At 37.6% G+C, this 25,609-nt stretch overlaps 1 protein-coding gene and 1 non-coding gene across 19 annotated transcripts in view; both read left to right on the forward strand.

Moving 5' to 3' along the window:
* The window catches only part of PUM1 (pumilio RNA binding family member 1), a 140,721-nt gene that overhangs the window by 96,394 nt on the left and 18,718 nt on the right, over positions 1–25,609 (forward strand). For 16 of the 18 annotated variants that reach the window (XM_037827911.1, XM_037827914.1, XM_037827915.1 and 13 more), the window contains 7 exons: positions 427–578; positions 6,238–6,376; positions 8,329–8,472; positions 9,358–9,654; positions 10,745–10,981; positions 23,889–24,156; positions 25,417–25,546. In XM_037827911.1, the coding sequence (XP_037683839.1) occupies positions 427–578; positions 6,238–6,376; positions 8,329–8,472; positions 9,358–9,654; positions 10,745–10,981; positions 23,889–24,156; positions 25,417–25,546 (1,367 nt within the window). The remainder of the gene's footprint in view (positions 1–426; positions 579–6,237; positions 6,377–8,328; positions 8,473–9,357; positions 9,655–10,744; positions 10,982–23,888; positions 24,157–25,416; positions 25,547–25,609) is intronic. The other 2 variants (XM_037827919.1, XM_037827925.1) reach the window with 1 other exon arrangement.
* On the forward strand, positions 6,489–6,564 carry LOC119528348. The gene has a single exon (XR_005215654.1). It is a non-coding gene; the product is annotated as a small nucleolar RNA SNORD103/SNORD85 (small nucleolar RNA).

Raw genomic sequence — 25,609 nt, forward strand, 5'->3', positions numbered from 1 at the left:
ACTTTGCATTTCCCTCTTTCGTCAATAGAATGTTGTCTGTATCTATCCTTGTATCTCTTCTTTCTTAGGGATAAAACATGCCTTCTTACTGACCAAGGTCAATTCCTCCATTGTTGTTAAACCCATCCCTTTCAGCTTCTTCTATTTTCTCTTTAGATATCTTCAACTTTTTGTCCCTCACTGGCTTCTTCCTCTGAGCGTGGAACATATTAATGATGATAGAAGAGTTTGGTATTGGGATCTTGTGTAGTTCTAAATTTTTTTTAAAAAATAGAATTAATGGTTGGTTAGAATGCATCGATATATTCTTAAATTAATATTTTACAGTAGAATCTGCTGAGTTGGATGTAGTCTTGGTTTCTTGGATGAAAACCTGATGGTTCTTACTAGTATAAACTTTCTTTTCCTTTCTCTTACTATTTTTAGGCCCAGCCGTTGTCCCTCACCAGTATTATGGAGTTACTCCCTGGGGAGTCTACCCTGCCAGTCTTTTCCAGCAGCAAGCTGCTGCTGCTGCTGCAGCGACTAATTCAGCTAATCAGCAGACTACTCCACAGGCTCAGCAAGGGCAGCAGCAGGTAAATATAAATTAAATCGACCTCTATCTACATGTGAGTTTTGGTTATTATTTATAATTAAAAGGTAATGTTGCAACCAATAAAGAAACATTGTAAATGGGTGAAGTCCCTCCTGTGCGGTGTGTATCTGAGTTCAGGCTCAGATTTAACTCTTACTTACTGGCTTACTGCGTGCCTGTTGTATATCGGTTACTTTACAGAAGAGGAAACTGCTTAGAGGGTTGTCCAAATAAGGTTTAAATAGCTGGTAGGTGGCAAAGTGGGTATTCAAATGAAATAGTAAAATTTTCTTTCTACCACGGTATAGTTGCTTGTTTAAGCAGAGTTCTCAGATCACTTAAGTCCTTATAAGTGGCTTGCTACCAAAGGGGGATGTACTGTTCTTCAGACTGCTTACTTATAATACCTATTTGATTGCATATAAATCCTAAACCCATCATAGATGCTTTAACTTACTAATAGTAGTTTTTAGTTGAGTTGGGAAAGGAGTGCAAAACAGCGAAACTCTGCCTTTTTTTAATAGCCTATTATCTCCTGATTGCTAGAGTAACACGTTTTTATTGATAAACATTGTGATAAATTGGTAAAACTTAAAAAAAACCATACCAAATCCTCTTGTCAGAGAAAATCCATATTTATATGTTTGGCACCTATCATTTTAGCCTTATTATTTAACTTCTTTAAAAATAGGGATTATACTGACCACATGGCTATGTATCCTGTTTTCACATTTTCCCATATTATTTAATGTTCTTTTTAATAACATCTTTACTGGTTCCATTTAAATCCATCATAAAGGTATACCATACTTTATTTCAGCAGTGCCCTGCAGTCCTCCGCTCTACCAGCTGAGCTATCGAAGGGGGTCATTCTTTATTTCAGCTGATCCATTATTATTATTATTATCTTTCATGGTTTAAAACAACAACCTTTATTTTTGACCCACTATTATTTGATGTTTAACTTAGAAATGTTTTGGTGTTATAAATATAAGACTGATTAACATCCTTTACATATATCCATGATTATTTCATTTCTAAAATATGGAATTTTTCTGGGGCAAGTGAAATGAGCATTTAGGTTTTTAATACATAGTATCAAATTGAAGTTGTCTTTTGAGGCAAAACACCATGCTTATATATGTACTTATGATATGATGCAAATAAGAATTCTTCACTCATTCCTACTAAGAGAGTTTATGTTTAGTTTTTATAGATTCTACAGTAATAGGAAAAAACACGGATCTTGAAAGTCTGGCTATTTTATCCTGGGTCAGTATTTTTCAGTAAGGTAATTCTTTGAAAGCTAATAAATTTTTTTCTTTGCAATAGATACAATTCTTATAACAAGTATGTCTTAGTTACCCAGCTGCTGAAACAACATACAGTAGGTTAGCTTAAACAACAGAAATTTATTGGTTTATAGTCTTAAGGCTGGGAGAAGTCCAGAATCAAGGAGTCAGCAAGGCAATGCTTGGTTTTCAAAGACTCCTGGCAGTCCTTCGGTTCTTGGCTTTTCTGTCACGGGCAATGCATGTGGCAGCATCTTTCCCTTTCTCTTCTGGGTTCTGTTGACTACCAGCTTCTTGCTACCAGCTTCTTGCTCTTCCTGTGGCTTTCTCTCCTGTGTCCCATTTCCTTTTCTTATAAGGACTTCAGCAATATTGGATTAAGGCCCGCCCTCATTCAGTTTGGGCGCACTTCAACTAATAACATCTTCCAAGGTCTTATTTATAAGTGGCTTCACACTCATAGCACCTGGGGTTGGGACCTGAACTTGTCTTTTGTGGGGGACATGATTCAGTCCCAAACAGGGTATGTAAGTGAATTCAGCAAATACTTCGTTGACAGAATGGGTGATCTCTAGTAAATAAATTTCCTAATAGCTGCTCTTTGTGATAGTCTGTATTTCTTTGCATGATGTTTAAATGACTTCCAAATTATTGTGGATTTAAGAGTATAGTAATTGCCATGTTTTAAAATTAACACCAACATAGTGGTGTATAGTAGTTATAGTGGGCAAGTAAGTACTATTTATTGAAAGCTTTCTGTGTAAAGTTCAGTGCTCTACATATTATCTCTATTCCTTATTTCAATTCTCATAAATAAATTATATAACTTTCCATTTTACAGTTGAGGAAATGGAATTTGTGTGCCCAGGGTTACAGAAATATTAAGTTGCCAAAATTTGAACCCAGGTCTCTGTGTTCAGAACTTATGCTGTTTTCTGACCATATTGCAATGTCTGGAGTTACAGAAAACCTGAGATTGGGTCTTTGTCTTACCATTAACTGGTCACAGCTATGGCAATTTGCATAACTTCTCAGAATGTACATTTTTAGCTGTAAAATGGTCAATGATAACCATTCACATTTCAGAGTTTTCTGTCATTCACACTTAGAAATCCTACTGTGCAAAAGTTAGCATTAATTTTTGATAAGCAGCTATTGTGCTAGTGCCAGTTTTTTTAGGGAGGGCAGTTTTTGAGGGAGATAATGATTTTCCTGGTGAACTCTTGTCATAGTAATTGAAATGAGGGGCTCTATTTAAATTAGTATTGGGCTGCTCGGGCTTTTACATTTTAACTGAAAGCACTTATTGTATTCCAGGCACACTATTCCAAATCTAATTGCTGGAACTTTCAGGGGAGTCAGTGACATTCTAGCCAAAACTATCTTAACTTCTCATTCCTGTTTCATCCTTTTTCAAGCTTCCTTTGACATCTGATAGCTTTATTCTTTTTTATTTCCAAATGATTATAAAGTTTTTAAAATTTCCTGGGTGTTCGGTTGAAACCATGGTCAAGTTGGTGGAGATTTGGTGTTTGATGCTTCATTCTGAGAAAGAGGAGTTTAGAATGACTTCTGAACTTTCTAGATTGTGGCGAGATATCTCTGCTGAGTATCTGCTTGCTTATTATTTACTAGTAGCTTTGAAATACTGTGTTAGAACAAACCTTTTTTTTCCTAATATAATTTTATTGACATATATTGACATATCAGATAATCATCCAAAGTGTAAAATCAATGGTTCACAGTATCAGCATATAGTTGTGCATTCATCACCCACAATCAATTTTTGAACATTTTCATTACTCAAAAAAAAAAAAAGAAAGAAAGAAAGGAATAAAAAAGAACACCCAAAACATCCCATACCCCTTATCCCCCTGTATTATTTGTTTATTTTTTCTTTGTTTTCTTACTCATCTGTCCATATACTGGATAAAGGGAGTGACAGTCATACAGTTTTTGCAATTACACAGTCACCCCTTAAGAGCTATATAGTAATACACTCATCTTCAAGAATCAAGGCTACTGGATTGTAGTTCAGCAGTTTCAGGTATTTCCTTCTAGCTATTCTGATACACTAAAAACTGAAAAGGGATATCTATATAATGCATAAGAATAACCTCCAGAATGACCTCTTGACTCTGTTTGAAATCTCTTAGCCACTGAAACTTTATTTTGTTTCATTTCTCTTCCCCTTTTTGGTCCAAGAAGACTTTCTCAATCCCACAATGCCAGACCCACAGAAGTTGAGCATAGGTTATCAGGGGAAGGCTTACTGTAAAGGTTTGTAGATTGTAAGCTCTTACAGCAGTCACATCTATTCCTGAGTTGTTATGGTTATTTCTAAATTCTGAGATGCAGAACAAACTAACTTTTGAAAAGATATTCAAATCTCATGCCTACATTGTCAAGAGCCGTAATAAGTTAACTCCTAGGAGAGAGTTTTGCAAATAGACATTCATTCATTTTTAATGATATTATTAGACTCTAATATGTTACTTGTGAAATTTTATATATTTGGTTCCATAAAACCCATAGAATTGACAGCTATTGATGAAATTAAAATATGAATAATGGGCAGTTGACTTAAGAAATTTAGTTCATACAGTACCACTCACATTTCTAGGGAGCTGGAAAAAAAGGGAAACATATTTTGCTTTCCTTACTGAAACAGGACTTGTAAGTAGTTTCGGCTGCCTCTTTTTTCAGGCCCTTTGGCCTCTTGGACCATCCACCCCTAACCCTTTTCCCTTTATACAACCCCCAAACCAAACATAAGCCTGGGTCATTATGTTCAAGAAAACAATGATTCCATTGCTGTTTTTTAGTTCTTTAGCAGTTTTGAATTCTCAGTAATTGCTGTGTCTCTGCACATGTTGTTTAATCATTGTAGAGTAAGATCTCTTCTGGGTTATTGGGTAGGCATCTTCTCCGTCTTGGCTCAAACACTCACCTTTGCAACTTCCCTTTACTCTTCTGTGTAAGCACTCCTTATGTAAAATTGGTCAGACTCTTTAGGTCAGTTACAAACAGGAATAAATTGCATAGTACTTTGATAATAGTAAGTATCTATTGGTTATTGATTATCTACTAGGTGCCAGGCATTGTGCCTTGCATACACTATTTTTAATCCTCCCAACAAATCTGTAAGATTAGCTGTTAGTATCATTACTTACAGAGAATAAAATAAGAGACTTTGGGTAAGTTAAGCAGCCACACATCTCTTCTTATCAGTATGGACAGTGGAGTTCACCTTATGCCCAATTAGTAAATAATTGATTATGAGTGTTGTTTTTCTTCTACATTTTTCACTAAATGGCACCAAGAATAATTTAACCTAGGTTCTTGAACACATGCCTAACTTTATAAATAACAAAGTGAAATTGATCTGATAAGAGCTTTGCCTTTGAAAACATCACAAAACGCATTGTTACAAACTTTTATAATTTTAGCCTTGGTCTGTCAATTTTGCTTTTTTACATGCTGGAGTATATAGATCTTGTGAAATAGATTTTTCAGAGCATTTAGAATAAGAATGATTTACCAGCATCATGATACCTGTGTTTCATTAATAAAAAGTAGATCCTTTATCACAGTGGCAGAACTGGTATTCTGCACTGAAATGTCAGTGTTCTTGACTAATACTCATCTCCATTTAGATTGCTGCGTGTTTGTGGAATTTGTGAGAGGAGAAATAGAAACAGTCAGGTCAGAAGCCTCCTAAATCAAATCTGGTGAGCTCATTTGGGGCCATTTGGGCCTTGATGAATGGGAATAGTGTTAAAGAGTAGAGAAAATGTTCTCATTTTCCATCTAAAGAGAATATAGCCTCTTTTGTGTTTTTCTAGACACAGATATTTTAACTTAAATATGTTGGTAAATTATCCCTGTTCACCCTATCTGAAACATCCCTGCCCCCCAGGTTACAGTCTTTCTTCTTACCCTACTTTTTTTATCAGCACACTGACATTATACTATATAGTTCCTTGTTTATGGTCTATCTGTTCACTAGAATAAAAAGTTCTCCATGAGGGCAGGGACTTTGTCTGTCTTGTTCATTGCTCTCTCTGTAGTACCTGCCACATTGTAGGCATTAAATATTTGGTTAATGAATCAGTCATCACTTTCATATAGTTTTTTGGCTACTTTTAAAGGTAATAAGTTCAAACTAAGAATGGTGGAAGGAAGTTTCACTCTATGAAATGTTATTTAATTGAATGTGTATCCTTACAGCCATGCCATATAAAAACATTATAGGGAAAATGTTTTACAACTGTTAATTTTTAAAAGTTGAATCATATTGAGCACATCAGTCTTACATACTTCCAGTGAGAAGAAAGTAGTTGATTTATTTCTGTTTGCCATTCCCAGGTTCTTCGTGGAGGAGCCAGCCAGCGTCCTTTGACCCCAAATCAGAACCAGCAGGGACAGCAAACAGACCAACTAGTGGCAGCCGCAGCAGTGAATTCTGCCCTTGCATTTGGACAAGGACTGGCTGCAGGCATGCCAGGTGAGGCTGCACTGTTATTCCTAATGCCTTGAAAAAAGTTTGCTTATTGGGGGCAGTTCAAAGGAGAAAGGGTGGTGCTTTTAGCTTCCTTAGGTTTTCTTGTGATTTGGGGACTGGCAAGGATGACACACTTGCCCTCACTTAGACCATAGTTCATTCATGAGAACATCTAGTTATTCTGAGCCAGTCTTAAGTTGTATGTTAGAAGTGTGAATACCACTTGGAATATGCTGTTTTTCCTTTCGTGATGATTGTTTTCTCCCTCAGGCTTAGGAATAGAAGGAGAGGCCAGGCTACTTTAGCATCATTCTGAAACTTTAATCTTTATGCTCAGGGTTTTGAACATGATGACTAGGAAGAAATTCCTGGTGCCCTTAGATAGGGTCAGCCTTTATATTTCTAGGATTTCTCCTGAACCACTAATGGAGGTGCTTTTTAGCTGCCTACCTCTGAGACATATATATAGCTACTCAATTTAATAAATACACAGTTCTTGGCTTACTAACGCTTGGCTCTGTGCTTTGCATTGGATTGAATTTAGTTTGAGCCTCTTCTTTGAAAGAGGTCTTTATTGGACCTCAGTTTAAATGTATGTAACCTTACGGGGCACAGAAGATAGCCAAATTAATTGATTCATTTATGAATTCAGTAAGTTTATTTGCATAATTTGTTTTGCTAGTTACAAAGCAGTTATATTTTGTTAGGAAGCCACCTACAGTTCCTTGTGTGGCTCAAACCAGGGTTTGGAAATTCAATCCCATATGTTATTATTTTTTGTTTATTTGTTTTTTTAATTGAAATATATTCACATACCATACAGTCATCCAAAGTATAAGCAGTTGTTCACAGTATCATCATATCATTGTGTGTTTATCACCACAATTTTTGAACATTTTCATTACCCCAAAAAATAAAATAAGAATAAAAATAATAGTAAAAAGAACACCCAAAACATCCCGTACCCCTCCTCCCCCATATTACTCATTTACTTTTCATCCCCATTTTTCTACTCATTTGTCCATACACTGGGTAAAGGAGTGTGAGCCATAAGGTTTTCAAAATCACATGGTCACACCATGTAAGGTATATAGTTATACGCTCACCTTCAAGAATCAGGGATACTGGGTTGCAGTTCAACAGTTTTGGATATTTCCTACTAACTATTCTAATAAACTAAAAACTTAAAAGGGATATCCATATAATGCCTAAAAGTTATCTCCAAAATGACCTCTCGACTCCATTTGAAATCACTCAGCCATTAAAACTTTATTTTGTTTCATTTCTCTTCCCTCTTTTGGTCAAGAAGGCTTTGCTTTCTCAGTCACACGATGCAGGGTCCAAGCTCATCCCTGGGAGTCATGTCCCACGTTGCCAGGGAATTTTGTACCTCTGGGAGTCATGTCCCATGTAGGGGGAAGGGCAGTGAGTTTATGAGTAGGCATAGCCTCTCCTTTACAGTAACAAGCTTCATAAGGGCAAGCCCCAAGATTGAGGTCTCAGCCCACCAAGCTGGCAGTCCCCAATGCTTAAGAGAACATCAAGAACTCCCCAGCTGGCGAAGTTTAGTATTTCCACATTTTTCCCAGTCCCTCAAGGGGGTTTGCAAATACTTTATTCTCTGCCCAAATTACTGTGGGTTGTATCAGGGTTTCATGCTATCTTGTTAACTAACAATATCTACTTCTTATTGAGTACTTACTGTGTGCCAGACATCATGGCAGTGTTTCACATTCATCTTTTAATTTTATCTTCACAAGAACTCTGATAGGTGCTATTATTATCCTTATTTTGCAGATGTGGACAAGGACATTCAGAGATAGGGTCATATAGCTATTTAAGTGGTGCAGCCAGGATATAAATCCAGGTCTATTTGATCCCAAAGCTGAATTTGTGGTTATTTACAATATTCTGGCACCCAGGAGACATTGTTTAATACATATTGGTATTCCCAGGTTATCCTGTCTTGGCTCCCGCTGCTTACTATGACCAAACTGGTGCCCTTGTGGTGAATGCAGGAGCGAGAAACGGTCTTGGAGCTCCTGTTCGACTTGTAGCTCCTGCCCCAGTCATTATCAGTTCCTCAGCAGCACAAGCAGGTGAGCTTACATCTTAGTAGACCCATGTCAGAAGATCTAAAGTAAAAGGGGAGACTGATGCTGGCATTCTTAACGTAATTTAAAACACACTTTATTTGACAAATTCTCAGTATAGCACTCTACCCTGTAATATTTCAAAGAGAGAATCAGAAACTACCAAGGTTCTACTTCTGTTGAGAGCATGTACCAGCTGGTTAGCAGCAAGGACTGGCTTCACTGAGAATATACTCATAGAAAATGGCACTGTTGGCAGAAGTCCAGGGCTAATTTCTAAGAAACCCAAATTGTTATTTTATGATGATTATTATAATCTTAATTAGTCATTATTAGGGGGATGGGTTGCAGGAGGACAGGGATGGGAGGCTGTGTGAGAAGGTTGTGAGAAGAAGCAGAGTAAATAGGTTTTTCTTTTGGGGTGGGGGATGATACATTTTTACTTTAAGCTTCATAGACTTTTATGGAATTAGGAACAATAGAAGGAATGTTTAGAAGACAACAGCATGCTAAAAAGTTTTAGTAGCAATTTGAGGGACTTTAGTATGTGGATGACATGATTCTGGAAAAGAAACCTTAATATAGATATTTGTGGAATTTGAGATTTGGGGAAGTTACTGTATTTAAAATGGATAAATTTGATGTTGAGTATAGGAAATCACTCTACAGACTCTTTAAAGATACCATCATAGTGATCCTGTGTCAGTGGTATTTTGGCTTCAAACTGAAAGTGAAGGGGTCAGTGGCAGATTTGTACAGTTCTTTATAAGGTTTATTTTTGCCTTGAAAGGATAAGGCAGCATGGAAAGGTTTTCAGAAAGGATAAAAATGTAGTTGGGAAACGTGGCCAATCCCTTTTGTAGCCAAATAGTTTGCTTTTCTTCTTCATAGCCGTTGCAGCGGCCGCAGCTTCAGCAAATGGAGCCGCCGGTGGTCTTGCTGGAACAACAAATGGACCATTTCGCCCTTTAGGAACGCAACAGCCTCAGCCACAGCCCCAGCAGCAGCCTAATAGCAACCTGGCGTCCAGCTCTTTCTATGGCAACAACTCTCTGAGCAGCAATTCTCAGAGCAGCTCCCTCTTCTCCCAGGGCTCTGCTCAGCCTGCCAACACATCCTTGGGATTTGGAAGTAGCAGTTCTCTCGGTGCCACCCTGGGATCAGCCCTTGGAGGGTTTGGAACAGCAGGTAAAAATCAAACTGATGTACTATTCAAACTGAATTTTAGTTATTTTTACAATCTTTATGGAGTTCTGGCAATGCATGGAGCCCTGGACAGGTACCACTGCAAAATATGGACCACACCCCGTGGGGATCTGGTCACCCCACGTATCTTTCAGGTGATGGACTATTGAAATGAAGTTGTACAGTTGGGAGATCCTTTCAGGTTTACACTTATGTTACTACTTACTTAGATGCACATAGTCAATTTGTTTTGGGATTAGAAAACCAGGAGAGAGTTTTTCCAGGCATTGGGAAGAGTGTGGAGGAAAGGATAGAAATATGGATATTAAAATCTGAGGGAGGAGGTTTACAGAAACTCATAGTGGAGTACACCACAGTCAAGACTGAGCTGAGTGCGTCAGCTAAAGACCTTAAAGTCATGAGTATTAAAGAGTCTTGAGTTTTCTCCAGTCTTTTGGGAAGAAGGATATTAAACCAAGATATTTTTAATGTTTTGATGGGAGAACAAAGCAGGCAAATAGTAAGGTGAAACAATGGGTTAATTGCAGTGGTTGTAAAATAAAACAGTGTCATCTCAAAACAGAAGGACATGTTTAAGAGAAAGTATCTTAATTGGAATTGAGGGCCTAATAGTAGCTCTTTGTTGAGCCCATTGAGATAACAGGCTTTCAAATATAAATCTTTTGTAGCAGGGCAGTACCCTATTTACAAATCTTTTTTCTCTACTTCATTTTTCTACTAGAACCTTTTGGGTTCTGATAGGCATTCTTTCTAGCCCATTTTCTTGCACCTTTTCCATAACTCATGTGGTCATCAGAGTTTTTTTTTTAACCCTCCCCTATCCCATAAGATGACACAAAAGCAAGGTAAATTTGGCATACATGTGATGGTTTGAACAAAAGTTTCATGTTAACCTCAGCCATGTCCTCTTTATTACTTTATCTGTCCCTAGAACTGCTATATTAACAGGCTGTCTCTGCTGACAGATTTGTGCTGGTAAGGAGTCTGGATTAAAGTGTTAGGAACAGGTCACTGGGCTTGTTCTTCGAAGAACAGGCCTGTTCTTATCTGCATTGTTTTAATTCCATTTTAGTTGCAAACTCCAACACTGGCAGTGGCTCCCGCCGTGACTCCCTGACTGGCAGCAGTGACCTTTATAAGAGGACATCGAGCAGCTTGACCCCCATTGGACACAGTTTTTATAACGGCCTTAGTTTTTCCTCCTCTCCTGGACCCGTGGGCATGCCTCTCCCTAGTCAGGGGCCAGGACATTCGCAGACACCACCTCCTTCCCTCTCTTCACATGGATCCTCTTCAAGCTTAAACTTGGGTAAGAACCATTATTCTAACACCACCTTGAACTTGCCACCAATGATATTAGAATTACCTTGTGTAAGCAAGGGACAGTCCCTTTATCTTAGAAGTGTCCTGGTTGTTCTTTGCCTTCCTTAAGTACCTCATGTTACTCAGGCTGTACCTACATAGCATAGCAGTTTTGAATTTAGAAAAGTTTGGGTGCATCCCGGTATATACACTTCAGTATTAGTATGTTCTTTGGCTACTTTTGAGATGTCTTTTGTTATAAGCTTTGTAGAGATTCATTTAAGTAAAGCTGGAAAACACAGAGAAGTAGAGAAAAAGAATTTACTCCCCTATTGTTACCATTTGAAATGCCTCCACAGTTAGTATTTTGCCTTATTTCTTTTCAGACTTTCCTCCACTGTGTATACATTTAATATCTTGTGTTTTTCACATAAAACATTTTTTGCCAGATTCCAAATTCATTGTTAATGCTTTCTTAAACTACACAGTATGCTTATGAGTAGATGTAAATTTTCGTATTACATATTTGAAAACCAGAAGGGAAAAGAAGTTTCCAAGCAGCAGGGTGTAAGAATGAAGAGATTATATTACCATTTTTGGTGGCAAATTTCTCATTCTTCAGGAAATGTTTTCTTATCTCAGAAACATGGGGTATGCGCTCCCTCCACTTCCCCATTTTCTTTTTTTTTCATGGAGTTTGGTTTGTGAAAGTACTGATTATTTAATAAATGGGGAAAGTTGAGGCCTAGAAGTAGGGTGAACATATAATTTATTGTGCAAACCGGGACACTTTTGAGGGTGAAAGGGGATAATGTTAATAATTATCCTGTGATGACTCGGCCTAAATCAGGACTATCCCAGGCAAGTTGACATGTATGTATGACCTAGAAGAGATTCTGTTTTTAATCAGCATGATTCAAAGTGGCTTCATGGACTCAGAAGTGTTTTTCATTTAGAAAGACAGACTGGGAAATGATATATAAAAATTAAAAGAATGAAGAGGCTAGGGAAATATCTTCCAACAACTCACAGAATTTTAGAACTAAAAGTGATATATCTCTGAGTTTAAAAGAGGTGAGTTTTAAGTCAAAACTATGTATGTATATATGTAACTGTGTATTTGAATATGTGTATCGTAAGATTTCATACAGTAGGAACTAAAGTTGTAGAAATCATTGTTGTAGATTGATTTATTGTCATTACTTTAGAAACATTGTAGAGGCATTCCTGATTGACGGGTCCATACTGGATGGTTAAGGGAATAGGTTACATTGCACAGCAGTGTTTGCTGGTAACAGAATGCCTGGCTTTAAAGACTGGGAGTTAATGTAAAATCAGGAGGTGGGAGCAGGGTCTGTGTGTGTTACAATTCCCAGACGCCAAAGTCCCAATCTGATTGTGTGGATGGAAGGAAGGAACTAATGTTTATTGAGAAGTTATTACCTACAAATGTTAGTGGTGTTGGGTACTGTACCTAACGGTTGTAGAAGTTATTATCATCTCCATGTTACAGGAGTCTCAGAATTTATGTATCTTCCCTAAGTCTTCTCAGATTTGAACAAATTTGAAATCCTTGTTTTCTTTTCTTTTCTTTTTTTTTTGGACTCCAAAATTCAGAAATGTCACCTTTCATTTCCTTAATTCAAGCATTTGAAATAAGTCAGATTATACTGCATATTCAATAAAATCTGCAAATTTTTTTGTGTACGTGAAGAGCCAGATAGTAAATATTTTCAGCTTTGTGGGCCAGATGGTCCCTGTAGTGGAGTACTCTGTTGTTGAAGCGTGAAAGCAGTCACAGACAAAAATGTAAATGAATGAGCATGGCGATGTTCCACTAAAACTTTATTTACATAAATAGATGACAGGCCAGATTTACCCTGCAGGTTGTAGTCTGTCAGCCCTTGAACCAAATACCATGGCTCTTGGTGTGTGAAAATGGAGCTGGTCCTCCTTCCAGTATATTGGCATTTTAATGAAATACTTTTCTTCTTAATTTGTGTTTTCCTTGAGGAGTAGGAAATAACTATAGGTATGAGTTATTTCTTGTTTTGATAACTCTTTTGCTGCCTGCCTAGTTTTATATTTAACATCTCCCCCTTTAAAAACTTTACCTTGTTTAAGCAATTTAGTTGTGTGCATTTACATTGGACTTCCATTGCTACATGTAGTACATAAATAATACATGATATTCCTGAGGAACTTTGTGTCTTGACCCATAGAACTTTGCCTCAGCTCAAATCTGTTACCTTATGAAAAGGTTTATTAGTCTTAGAGAAAATAGAGGTGTGGTATTTGGTATCTGACAGTGTCCATAAAATGGCCCTAAAAACATCTTGGTGCTGGAAACTTAACACTTTCACCACACATATATTAGACCACACCCAATATAGCTTCTACTATTAATACTATGCATTGCTGCCACCAGTCATTGGATCACTAGCAACCATGCCAGGATTTTATATTCATTGTGTTGAGTACTCAAAATAACTGTTCTACACATGGAAACTTAAATTCAGCATGGTTTAATGACGTTTCTAATGACACACAGCTAGTTAGTATTTGAGTGCATATCAACCTCTCTCTCTCTTATCCCAGTGCAAATCTTTTCATACTTCCGGTGGGTAAGGCATATATTTGGATACTCAAAAAATATTAGTAACCAGTTTAGTAATTTTTTTCTCATTAGTTATTCAACTATCACTTCTTGAGTGTCTACTTAAGACCCTTCAGTGGTTTTTCCATTACCCATTGCTGAATAAACCAGTTTCATTGTTATATTTGACATATAAAATTCACCCTTTCAGTGTACAAACCAGTGATTTTTAAATAACTTAATGAATTGTGCAACCATTGTCATAAATCTGTTTTAGAACACTTTCACTCCCCAGTGGGATCCCTTATGCCCACTCCATCCTTAGCCCCATTTAACCACTAATTTACTTTCTGTTTCTGTAAATTTGCCTTTTCTGGGCATTTCATATAAATGGAACCATTTATGTCTGGCTTCTTTCACTTTGCATGACACATGTAGTAGCAGTGTCAGTAGCTTAGGTTTTTTATTGCTTGAATAGTCTTACATTGTATGGATATACCATGTTTTGTCTACACTTTCACCAGACCATGGACATTTGTTTCCAGTTTTTGGCTATTGCAAATAATACTGCTGTCAGCATTTGCATGTAATTTTTTCTGTGGATATGTGTTTTCATTTCTCTTGGGTAGATAGATATCTAGGAGTGGAATTGCTGGGACATAATGTTAGTTTTATGTTTAACTTTTTTGAGAAACTGCCAAACTGTTTTCCAAATTGATTATACCGTTTTAATTTCCCAGCAGTGATGTATGAGGGATCCAATTTTCTCAACATCCTCAGCAACATTTTTTATGTCTATAGCTGTTTGTATATCTTCTTTGTCTGTTCTTATCTTTTGTTCATTTTTTTGATTGGGTTTGTCTTATTGCATTATAAGAGTTATTTGTATATTTTGGTTAATCAGATATGTATTTTTTTGTTTGTTTGTTTTGCCTTCATTTTTTTTGTTGAGATTGTTCACATACCATACAATTATCCAAAGATCCAAAGCATACAATCAGTTGCTCATGGTACCATCATACAGCTGTGCATCCATCACCACAATTAATTTTTTTTTCAATTTTTAGAACATTTTCATTACTCCAGAAAAGAAATAAAGACAAAAAGGAAACTCAAATCCTCCCATACCCCTTACCACCCCCACCCCTCCATTATTAATTCATAGTTTTGGTATAGTACATTTGTTACTGTTGATGAAAGAATGTTGAAATACTACTAACTATAGTATATAGTTTACAATAGGTATATATTTTTTTCCTATATGCCCCTCTATTATTAACTTCTAGTTATAGTGTCATACATTTGTTCTAGTTCATGAGAGAGATTTCTAATTTTTGTACAGTTAATCATGGACATTGTTCACCACAAAAGTCACTGTTTTATACATTCCCATTTTTTAACCTCCAACTTTCCTTCTGGTGACATACATGACTCTGAGCTTACCCTTCCCACCACCTTCACACACTATTCAGCACTGTTAGTTATTCTCACAATGTGCTACCATCACCCCTGTCCATTTCCAAACATTTAAGTTCACCCTGGTTGAACATTCTGCTCATAATAAGCAACAGCTCCCCATTCTTTAGCCTTGTTCTATATCCTGGTAAATTATATTTCATGTCTATGAGTTTACGTATTATGATTAGTCATATCAGTGAGACCCTGCAATATTTGTCCTTATGTGTCTTATTTCACTCAATATAGTGCCCTCAACGTTTCTTCATCAACCCATTTTTTTAAGATGGTTTTGTTCACACACCATACATTATATCCTAAGTAAACAATCGATGGTTCCCTGTATAGTCACATATTTATATATTCACCACCATCGTCTCTGTCTATATAAGGGCATCGCCATTTCTTCCACAAAGAAGGAAGAGTGAAAGAAGGTAGATGGACAAAAGAAAAAGAAAAAAGAGAGAAAAAAAAACAAAACAAAACATGACAGCTAAGAAGCAACAAAAGGAAAGACAGCATGAAACTAAAGTAGAATAAAGAGTCAGACAACATCACCAATGCCAAGAGTCCCATACCCTTCCCCTATGTTGTCCTCCCCCCACCCCCATATGTATTTAGCTTTGGTATATTGCCTTTGTAATATTAAAGGAAGCAAAATAACAATGTTTCTGTTAATTATAGTCTCTAGTTTGCAGATTGTATTTTTCCCCCCAATCCCACCCTATTTTTAACACCTTGCAATGTTGACATTCATTTGTCCTACCTCATGTAAAAATATATTTGTATCTTTTATCACAATTGTTGAGCACTCTAGGTTTCACTGAGTTATACAGTCCCAGTCTTTATCTTTCTCTCCTCTTTTGTTCTGGTGTCCCACGTGGTCCTAACCTTCCTCTTTCAACCATACTCACGGTCATCTTTGTTCAGTGTACTTACATTGCTGTGCTACTATCTCCCAAAATTTTGTTCCAAACCTCTCACTCCTGTCTTTTCCTTTCTGTCTGCAGTGCTCCCTTTAGTGTTTCCTGTAGAGAAGGTATTTTGTTCACAAACTCTGTCATTGTCTGTTTGTCAGAGATTATTTTAAGCTCTCACTCATATTTGAAGGACAGTTTTGCTGGATATAGGATTCTTGGTTGGTGGTTTTTCTCTTTCAGTATCTTAAATGTATTACCCCACTTCCTTCTTGCCTCCATGGTTTCTGTTAAGAAATCTGCACATAGTCTTATCAAGCTTCCTTTGTATGTGATGGATTGCTTTTCTCTTGCTGCTGTCAGGATTCTCTCTTTATCTTTGGCATTTGATAATCTGTTTATTAAGTGTCTTGGCATGAGCCTATTCAGATCTATTCTGTTTGGGGAACGCTGCACTTCTTGGATCCGTAATTTTATGGCTTTCATAAGAGATGGGAAATTTTCATTGACTATCTCCTCTATTATTGCTTCTGCCCCTTTTCCCTTCTCTTCTCCTTCTGGGGCACTCATGACATGTACATTCCTGCGTTTCGTGTTGTCATTTAATTCCCAGAGACATTGCTCATATTTTCCCATTCTTTTCTCTATCCGTTCTTTTGTGCGTAGGCTTTCAGGTGTCTTATTCTCCAGTTCCTGAGTGTTTTCTTCTGCCTCTTGAGATCTGCTGTTGTATGTCTCCATTTTGTCTTTCATCTCTTGGTTGTGCCTTTCATTTCCATAGATTTTGCCAGTTGTTTTTTCGGTTTCAATTTCTACTTTATGTATGCCCCGTGTTTTCATTATACGCTTCATCTCTTTTGCCATATCTTTCCTAAACTTTTTGAATTGATTTAGCATTAGTTGTTTCAAATCCTGTATCTCAGTTGAAGTGTAAGTTTGTTTCTTTAACTGGGCCATAACTTTGTTTTCCTTAGTGTAGGTTGTAGTTTTCTGTTGTCTAGGCATCTGGTTTCCTTGGTTACCCCAAAGAGGTTTCCCCAGACCAGAAGGGGCTCAGGTCTTGGAAGGAGGCAGTAGTATCCAGTTCCCCTGAGGGTGTCTTAGAAGATTGATACACCCTGTGAGGCCTCAAGTCACTCTGCTTTTCTGCCCAGCAGGTGGCACCTGTCAGTCTGTAGCTCCAGACTGGTGTAAGGAGGTGTGGCCCATGGCTGTTTTCCCCCAGGCTCTGGGGTCTGGTTCTGAATGGAAGGCACATAGTAGAGCTGGGCCCCACCTCTTTCCTCTTAGGGAAGATACACCCCCTGGGGAGATATCATTTGCATTTGAATAGTGTTCTAGTTTGCTAATGCTGACAGAATGCAAAACACCAGAGATGGATTGGCTTTTATAAAAGGGGGTTTATTTGGTTACAGAGTTACAGTCTTAAGGCCATAAAGTGTCTGTTAACATTGGGTACCTTCACTGGAGAATGGCCAATGGTGTCCGGAAAACCTCTGTTAGCTGGGAAGGCACGTGGCTGGCATCTGCTCCAAAGTTCTGGGTTCAAAATGGCTTTTTCCCAGGACATTCCTGTCTAGGCTGCAGTTCCTCAAAAATGTCACTCTTAGTTGCACTTGGAGTGTTTGTCCTCTCTTAGCTTCTCCAGAGCAAAAGTCTGTTTTCAATGGCCGTCTTCAAACTGTCTCTCATCTTCAACTACTCTTTCAGCTTCTGTGATTCTTCAAAGTGTCCCTCTTGTCTGTAGCTCCTCTTCAAAATGTCGCTCACAGCTGCACTGCGTTCCTTCTGTTTGTCAGCTCATTTATATGGCATCAGTGATCAAGGGTAGGGCCATGCCTCCATGGAAATTATCTCATCAGATTTATCACCTACCGTTGGGTGGGTCACATCTCCATGGAAACACTCAAAGGATTCCAATCTAATCAGCACTAAGACATCTTCCCCACAAGATTGCATCAAAGAATATGGCTTTTTCTGGGGGACATAATACATTCAAACTGGCACAAATAGTCTCTAACTCTTCTGCCTCCACCCTTGTCTGGGTCAGAGCACTGGGAACTGAAAATGGCTGAGGCTTTCTCCAATGAGCTGAAAAAGGGACAGAAAGCCCCCTTCAGGGCCAGTCCGCGGCCACCCTCAGTTTCACCCGTCAGCCAGAAATAGCACCTGGTCTTCTGTGCTCCCCCTCCCTCCCAGAGAGGTCTTCTGGCTCGAAGGTCAGTCATCACCAAAAGCCTCTTGTCTGCTTGTTGGGGATTTGCAGCTTGTATTGAGCAGTCCACATTTGTTAATTAAAACCTCAGTTGGAGCTGGGCTGAGCTATATTCGCTTGCTTGGAGAGTGCTGCTGTCCATCATAGTGAGGCTTTGCAGTTTGGGCTGCCAGTGGGGGGAGGGAGCTCTTGGCTTGGATCCGCAGTTTTTACTTACAGATTTTATGGTGTGATCTCAGGCATTCCTCCCAATTCAGGCTGGTGTTGGCGATGAGTGGACAGTCACGTTTGTCCCCCCCCCCCCCCCAGTTATTCCAGATTATTTAGTAGTTATTCCCGGTTGTTTATTGGTTGTTCCAGGGGGACTAACTAGCTTCCACTCCTCTGTGCTGCCATCTTCTTCCGCCTCTTCCAGATATGTGTTTTGCATATATTTTCTCCCAGTTTATTGCTTGTTTTTCATTATTTAAGTGGTGTCTTTTGAATTGCAAAATTTTAAACTTTGGGGGGGTCCGGTTTATCAGTTTTTTTTTTTAGGAACCATGCTTTTGGTATAGTATCTTAAGAAATCTTTGTCTAACCATAGGTCTTTAAAGTTTTTCTCCTGTTGTGTTCTAAAAGATTTTTTTGTTTTAGCTCTTGCATTTAAGTCTGTGATCCATTTTGAGTTAATTTTTGTATGTGGTGTTAAGTGAGGGCTCATCTTTTTGCATGTTGATATCCAGTTGTCATAGTACTATTTTCTTCAAAAACATTTAGTGATTTTCAGTGTACAAGCTTTGTACTTGTTTTGTTAAATTTATTCCTAAGGATTCTTTTTGTTGCAATTGTGAATGAAATTAAATTGAATTTCACTTTTGAGTTGTTCATTGCTTGTATATGGAAATACAGTTGATTTTAATATGTTGACCTTGTACCCTGCAACCTTGTACTTATTTGTTAGTTCTGTTCATAAGTATTAGTAAAACTCTTGGTTCTAGTAATTTTGGGTGGACTCAGGATTTTCTATATATAGGAGCATGTCTTCTATCAATAAAGACAGTTTTATTTCTTCCTTTCCAATCTGGATGACTTTTATTTCTTTTTCTTTCCTTATTGCACTGACTGAGACTTCTAGTACTATGTGAAATAGAACAGATAACTGCAGACACCCTTGCCTTGTTCTGGATCTTAGGGGTAAATTGTTTAGTCTGTCACCTTTAAATATGATTGCTGTAGGGTTTTTAGGATGCCCTTTATGAGGTTGAGGAAGGTCTCTTTTATTCCAGGTTTCTTAAAGAGTGTTTATCATTAGTGGGTTTTGGATTTTGTCAAATGCTTTTTCTGTGTCTATTGAGGTGATCATGTGGTTTTGTCCTTTATTCTGTGAGTATTGTATAATACATTGATTTTGGATTGTTAGCTCAATCTTGTATTCCAGAGATAAATCCCACTTGGTAATGGTGTATAATCTTTTTTATATGTTATTGGATTCAATTTATTATATGTTTGTTGAGAATCTTTGTATCTCTTTTCAGGAAGGATATTGGTTTGTGGTTTTCCTTTATTGTGATGTTGTCTGGCTTTGGTATCGAGGTGATTTTGGCCTCATAAAACCAGTTGAGGAGTGTACTGTACCCTTCTCTTTCTGGAAGAGTTTGTGGAGTATTGGTATTATTTCTTCTTTAAATGTTCGCTACAACATTCACTAGTGAAACCATCTAAACCTGGGCTTTTCTTTGCTTGAAGATGTTCAACTAATTCAACTTATTGACTTGTTTATATCCTTTCTAATTTTCTGTTTCTTCTTGAGTCAGTTTTGGTAATTTGTGACTTTCTAGGAATTTCATTTAAGTTGTTGAATTTGTTGACCATAAAGTTGTTAGTGGTTTTTTAAAAAAGTGAACTCACTCCTTACCCTCTCTCAATCCCCCACTCCCATCTTCCTCATAAGTATATACACATGTGTGCATGCACATGCTTGTTAATACAAATAAAATTTGTATTGTTATTTGTATAAAAATAAAAATATATGACTGCAAGAAAGGTAAACATTACACGTTTTTGTTTGACTTAAGTATATATTGTGTCTTGATTTAAAATTATTATTATTATTATTAACATTGTTATTATTAACTGGATCTATAACCCTCATTTTTTGCTTATATTCGAGTTAGAGATGAAGCTCTTGGTCTCTCACCTATGCCTAAAGCTTCTACCTCTAGTAAGTTCCACCTACCGTCTCAAAAAGAAAAAAAGTATGGAATGTGGATGTGTGTGTCTCAAAAGTCTGATTCTTGCCTTAATGATCTCATATTCTGCCTACCCATACACCTCCCCATTTCCTAGAATGCCTCTTGCTGAATCCCTTATTTCAGTTTTCTGCACAATCCCCAGGTTGTGCCATTTCAAACTCTTAGTGTTTAAGAGGTAGCGGGTACAATGTATTATGTGCATGGCTGGTAACCTCTAGGCTTTTCCGGTGCCCTGGGAGAAGTGTGTTGTATTTCACATTCCTATACAGTTGCAATCCAGTAAAAATGAGCTCAAAAGTTCACATTCAGTCCTGGAAAAAGAATGTAAGCATTGAATTTTATTGTCGTGATAGAATTCTTCTTAGCAATAATGTTTTTAATATTGATTCATCCTGTTCTGTAAATTCAGTATGTGCCCTTAATCTTTAAGGAAAGCTGATGTGAAATAAAAAATGCCTTTTCTCACCCCTGCCTGAACTGATGTAGATGTTTCTAACTTAGTGGTCAACCTGTGCTAATTCTAGATTGTTTGCTAGTCATACGTGTGTCTTTAGGCACTTCCCATTCTAAATGGAATTGCTGTATTTTGTGCTTGACTCACCAGATTCTTATTATCTGTAAAACTAACCATGTGGAAATTAACTTACTTTGAACAAAAGGCAGTCATTCTTATGCGTATTTAAATTTAAGTCTTCTTCAGTGTGTTGCTAGGGAGTGGATTGGTAGAACTTATTTTAAACCCATTTTGGTAAACAGTATTGCCTCTGCCTCGATTAAATACAGGATCAGGTGTTAGTCACCTTGGGGATTTTTCTTTAAAGATGTGAAGGCAAAGCTTTGCCCTTTAGGCACCAATTAGATCTCTGAGTACAAAAAGCAACTAAATGAAAACACTTCACATAGCAGTGGATGTAGTTCTAGATGGGTAATGGCAGAAAGCCTTTTTATAGGATTTAACCATTTCTTAATTTATATGAAACATTTAAGCCCTTAATTTCTACAGAGGGTTGACATAGGACCCAGCCCTGTGAAATCCAGCCCTGTCAAAATACTGTAGAAAATGTGAACTCACAATTAGCCCCCTTTGAAGCCTCATAGAATGTTTCTTTTAAAGCAGGGTTTGCACATTTGCCTGCAGAGGCCACTTCGTGAGCAAAGTGGTTTGGAAATAGGTGTGTGGATTGCAGTGAACTAGAAAACATATCTCCGCATATTCCCCATCTAAAGGAGATTCAGTCAGCATATATGTACTGATGGCTTACTGTGTGCCAGAAAGCAAAAATCTTTTAAAGATTGGCTTAATTTTTAAAGAGATAGTGTTTGGCCCAAACAAAATAGATCTGTGCTGTCAGTTTCTTTTTATAATTTATATCTGGAAAAAAATTTTTCATTTCAGTGATTGGTGTGTTTCTTCCATTCTCGATAATAAAAGCTGTGGTTTTATGTGTGTGTGTATGCCTGCCTGTGTGTATACCTGTTCTGGCATCTTAAGAAGACTGGAGTCCCAAATTAACCTTCAGACAAATGCATAAACCATTATTGCAGGCATATTAACTGCTATTCACTCCAGCTCTTTATATTATGGACTCGTTAGTATCCTTTTTGCCACAATAACAGCAAATCCAACCAATAGTGGTTTGAACTATAAGTGCATTTATTGCCTTGTGTAACTGGAAGTATAGAGATGTAGGGCAGGATTTAGGGTTAGTAGACCCCATTATTCCACATGGTCACTGAGGACCTGGTACCTTCCATAATCATATTATTGAAGGTTTGATTCTGTTTCTCTGTGGATTTGCTACTGTGTGTTCATGCCATTCCTTTTTCTTAAGTATGTTCCTTGCTATTATCACACTCTCCCAGTACCTACTGACTTACCTTATTACATACTGCCCCTTTGACCTTTTCTTCCCAGGCTTTGTTTCTGAAATGGAATAAAGAGCAGGCATACAGCTGCTGTTCTCTTTTCGTATAAACCTCCTCTTTTCCTTTCCTTTTAAAAAAAAGAGTTCTCTATTAAGAAATATTGTGGCATCTGACAAGAATAGCACTGTCCTTTAGAACAGGAAAACTTAAAATATCTGAGTCTGAAAATGAATCTGGTATAGTGGCAAGGGCTCTGACCCTGGATCCTAGAGCCCTGTGATGAATTCTCGATTCTGTCTATGAAGATTTTGGATTTTGTGTCTTTGGACAAGCATTGCATCTCTCTGAATCTTAAGTTCCTATTCTGTAAATGGGAATTAAAAACTCCTGTTCTACAATGCCAGTGAGAATTCAACAGAACGTGTATATGAAAACTTAGAGCACAAGGCTTGGAATAGGACAAATGGTTAGTAAATATTTTCCAGATTTTTACGTTGAGCTATTTCTTTTTGGTTCCATTACTTTCACTGAGACTCAGATCTTTGGAGCTGGGCCATAAAATTCTGTGGAGAAAGCCAAGTGGAATATTGTTTCCTAGCTGTCATTAAACTCCAAATCAGGAGATAGTTGTAAGTTGATGTTGGTGACTTTTCTTACGGATATTGAATTGATATTCACGTAAGCTTTTTGTGGTTTAGATGGTATTCCTTATCTACTTTGCTTTTTTGGGTAAAAAACAAAACACAAAGGTTTCATATTCTTTTTGGTGCAACCAAAAGTTAAAAAAAAAAGTACTACAGTTAAAAATAAGATTATTGAAAATATATACTTACTCCAGTTTATTACACTGGTTTCCATTTTGATAAACCTTTTGTCATATCTCTGTTCCAGCTTTCTAGGGATTCACAATTATTATATTCACTTGTCACCATCAAAACAATATCAGTGGCATGAAAGTTGTTGCTGCTGCAGTTGCTTCAGTCTCTGTCCCAATAGATACTGTTAAGAGCTGCCCATTCCTGATGAAGAACTTAAAATCTTCCATGTCAAAGTGTATCTCCTTTTTTCTAGTCCTTTTATCTAATCCTCAGCCTGGGATACTTTAGTAATTTTTCAAACTTCTATTTGATGGCAAAACCATTCCTTTCAAGAAAGCTTCTTTGGGAGTTGGGCATTACCAATTAATCTGGATACCCTGATTTGGGGGGGAGGGTTTCAGATGGTAGTGGGAGTTATTCAAGAATGTAGGGACTCTCCACAGTACAGAGTGGAAAACCTTGACATCATTCCATTTTGTGTTAGTTTTCCAATTCCTTGCTGTTTCTCTGATGCTGGGCTCATATGACAGGCAAGTTTTCTCATTATTTTATTTACTAAGGGCTGCACTATTGCTCCATTATTGCTAGCATTCTGCTGTCAGCGGTAGAAAGTATTCCCATCTCAATCTTTGTGCAAAAGCTTCCTCCAGCCTGGTGAATTGGAAAGTCATGACACCAGTATAAAGTCTTAACACAGAATTGCAAAGAAATCAGAGAGATGATGCAGGCTTGGTTTCACATGTGGGGTGCTTTTTCCTCTCTTGAATGAAGTTTCTAAAGAATGGGTCTTGAGTTCTGTTCTGTAACCAACAGGAGGACTTACAAACGGCAGCGGAAGATACATCTCTGCTGCTCCAGGCGCTGAAGCCAAGTACCGCAGTGCAAGCAGTGCCTCCAGCCTCTTCAGCCCTAGCAGCACTCTTTTTTCTTCCTCGCGTTTGCGATATGGAATGTCTGATGTCATGCCCTCAGGCAGGAGCAGACTTTTGGAAGATTTTCGAAATAACCGGTACCCCAATTTACAACTGCGGGAGATTGCTGGGCATATAATGGAATTTTCCCAAGACCAGCATGGGTCCAGGTGAGGACATGGCCTTGGCACTTAAGGTTACTGAAATCGTCATGCCTTAAATTCCATGCCTCAGATAGGTATATGCTAAAATAAATTGTCATAAAACTATTTAAATGAAGTATGCCTTTTATTTCAGGGGGACATGGATAATGAGAGTCACCAAACATATATGTATGTAGTTGAAAAACGTCTTTCAGTAGTCTGGATCACATGCTTAAAACTAACCTTTCTGAAAGAGAAGCCTGGTTTTTACACAAAAGGCTGATAATTTAAGAAACAAATAGAAACATTAACACAAGGATATATACACACTTTTTCTATTCTAAGCATTATAACCACTCTTGATTTCAATGAGCCATTAATCAGATGTAAATTTCCTCCTTAGGAGTAAGACAGTTCCTCCACTTCTCTTTATTGTTCTACTCCTCTTTATTGTTCCACTCTGTAGAAGTGAAAGTCTGTAGAGGTGATAGAGAAGAAGCTATTATAGAAAACAGAATTTTGGGTAGATTATGCCTCCATGTTTGGCTATTCCAGTGGGCTTCAGTAAAAGTACCTGAGTCCTGGGAAAAAAGCATAATTAGGATGATATCACACATCCTTCCTATTTTCTCTGTTTGCCCTTCTGTTTCTTTCCCTCTGACTCTGCCCAATGAAACAGCTGCTAAAGAGCCTACCACTTCTTAAGTTGTGCCATCTTCCTACGTGGCAAGGATTTCTCATATTTGGATCCTATAGTCCAGGTTTAGAGAGGACATGATTTTCCTGATGTAGTCACCTCAACTAAAAAAGGCAAACTGAATTGTCAGTTCAGAAGAGATCCTGCAGACATTATGAATACTGCTTCATATGAATATGAGTTAAAGAATATAGTAATGACCATAAACTTTGAGAGCTCTTTGATCCAGGACTTTTTAAAAAAATAAAGACAAGTCGAGTTCTCCCTGGGTTCACGCCCTCCTCTCTTTTCCTACCTTCTGTTTCTTCTGTTCCTACTCTAATGAAGTATGCTAAAATTAAAATATACTTTTAAAAGCTCAGTTTCATACCGGGCAATATCACACTATAAAAACGTTTTCCCACCCTTTTCAGCAAGATTTCCTTTAAGTGAACGCAACTTAGTGATTCAAATGACATATGGCTTTGTGTCTGTATGCACTTACATACATACAGAGTTTTCAGAACAAATGCATTATATAAGTTGAGTTATCCTTATTTATTTCCAAGTTTTTCTTAAATGTTAATTGCCCTTTTACTTTGCACTTCCAGATTCATTCAGCTGAAACTAGAACGTGCCACACCAGCTGAGCGCCAGCTTGTCTTCAATGAAATCCTCCAGGCCGCTTACCAGCTAATGGTGGATGTATTTGGAAATTATGTCATTCAAAAGTTCTTTGAAGTAAGCCTTTGTTCTTTCTGTCTTATGTCTTTTAAAGAGTCTCCAGAGCATTTTGATTTTCTT

The sequence above is a fragment of the Choloepus didactylus genome, chromosome 2, assembly GCF_015220235.1.
Source record: "Choloepus didactylus isolate mChoDid1 chromosome 2, mChoDid1.pri, whole genome shotgun sequence".
In the NCBI taxonomy this organism is placed as follows: domain Eukaryota; kingdom Metazoa; phylum Chordata; class Mammalia; order Pilosa; family Megalonychidae; genus Choloepus; species Choloepus didactylus.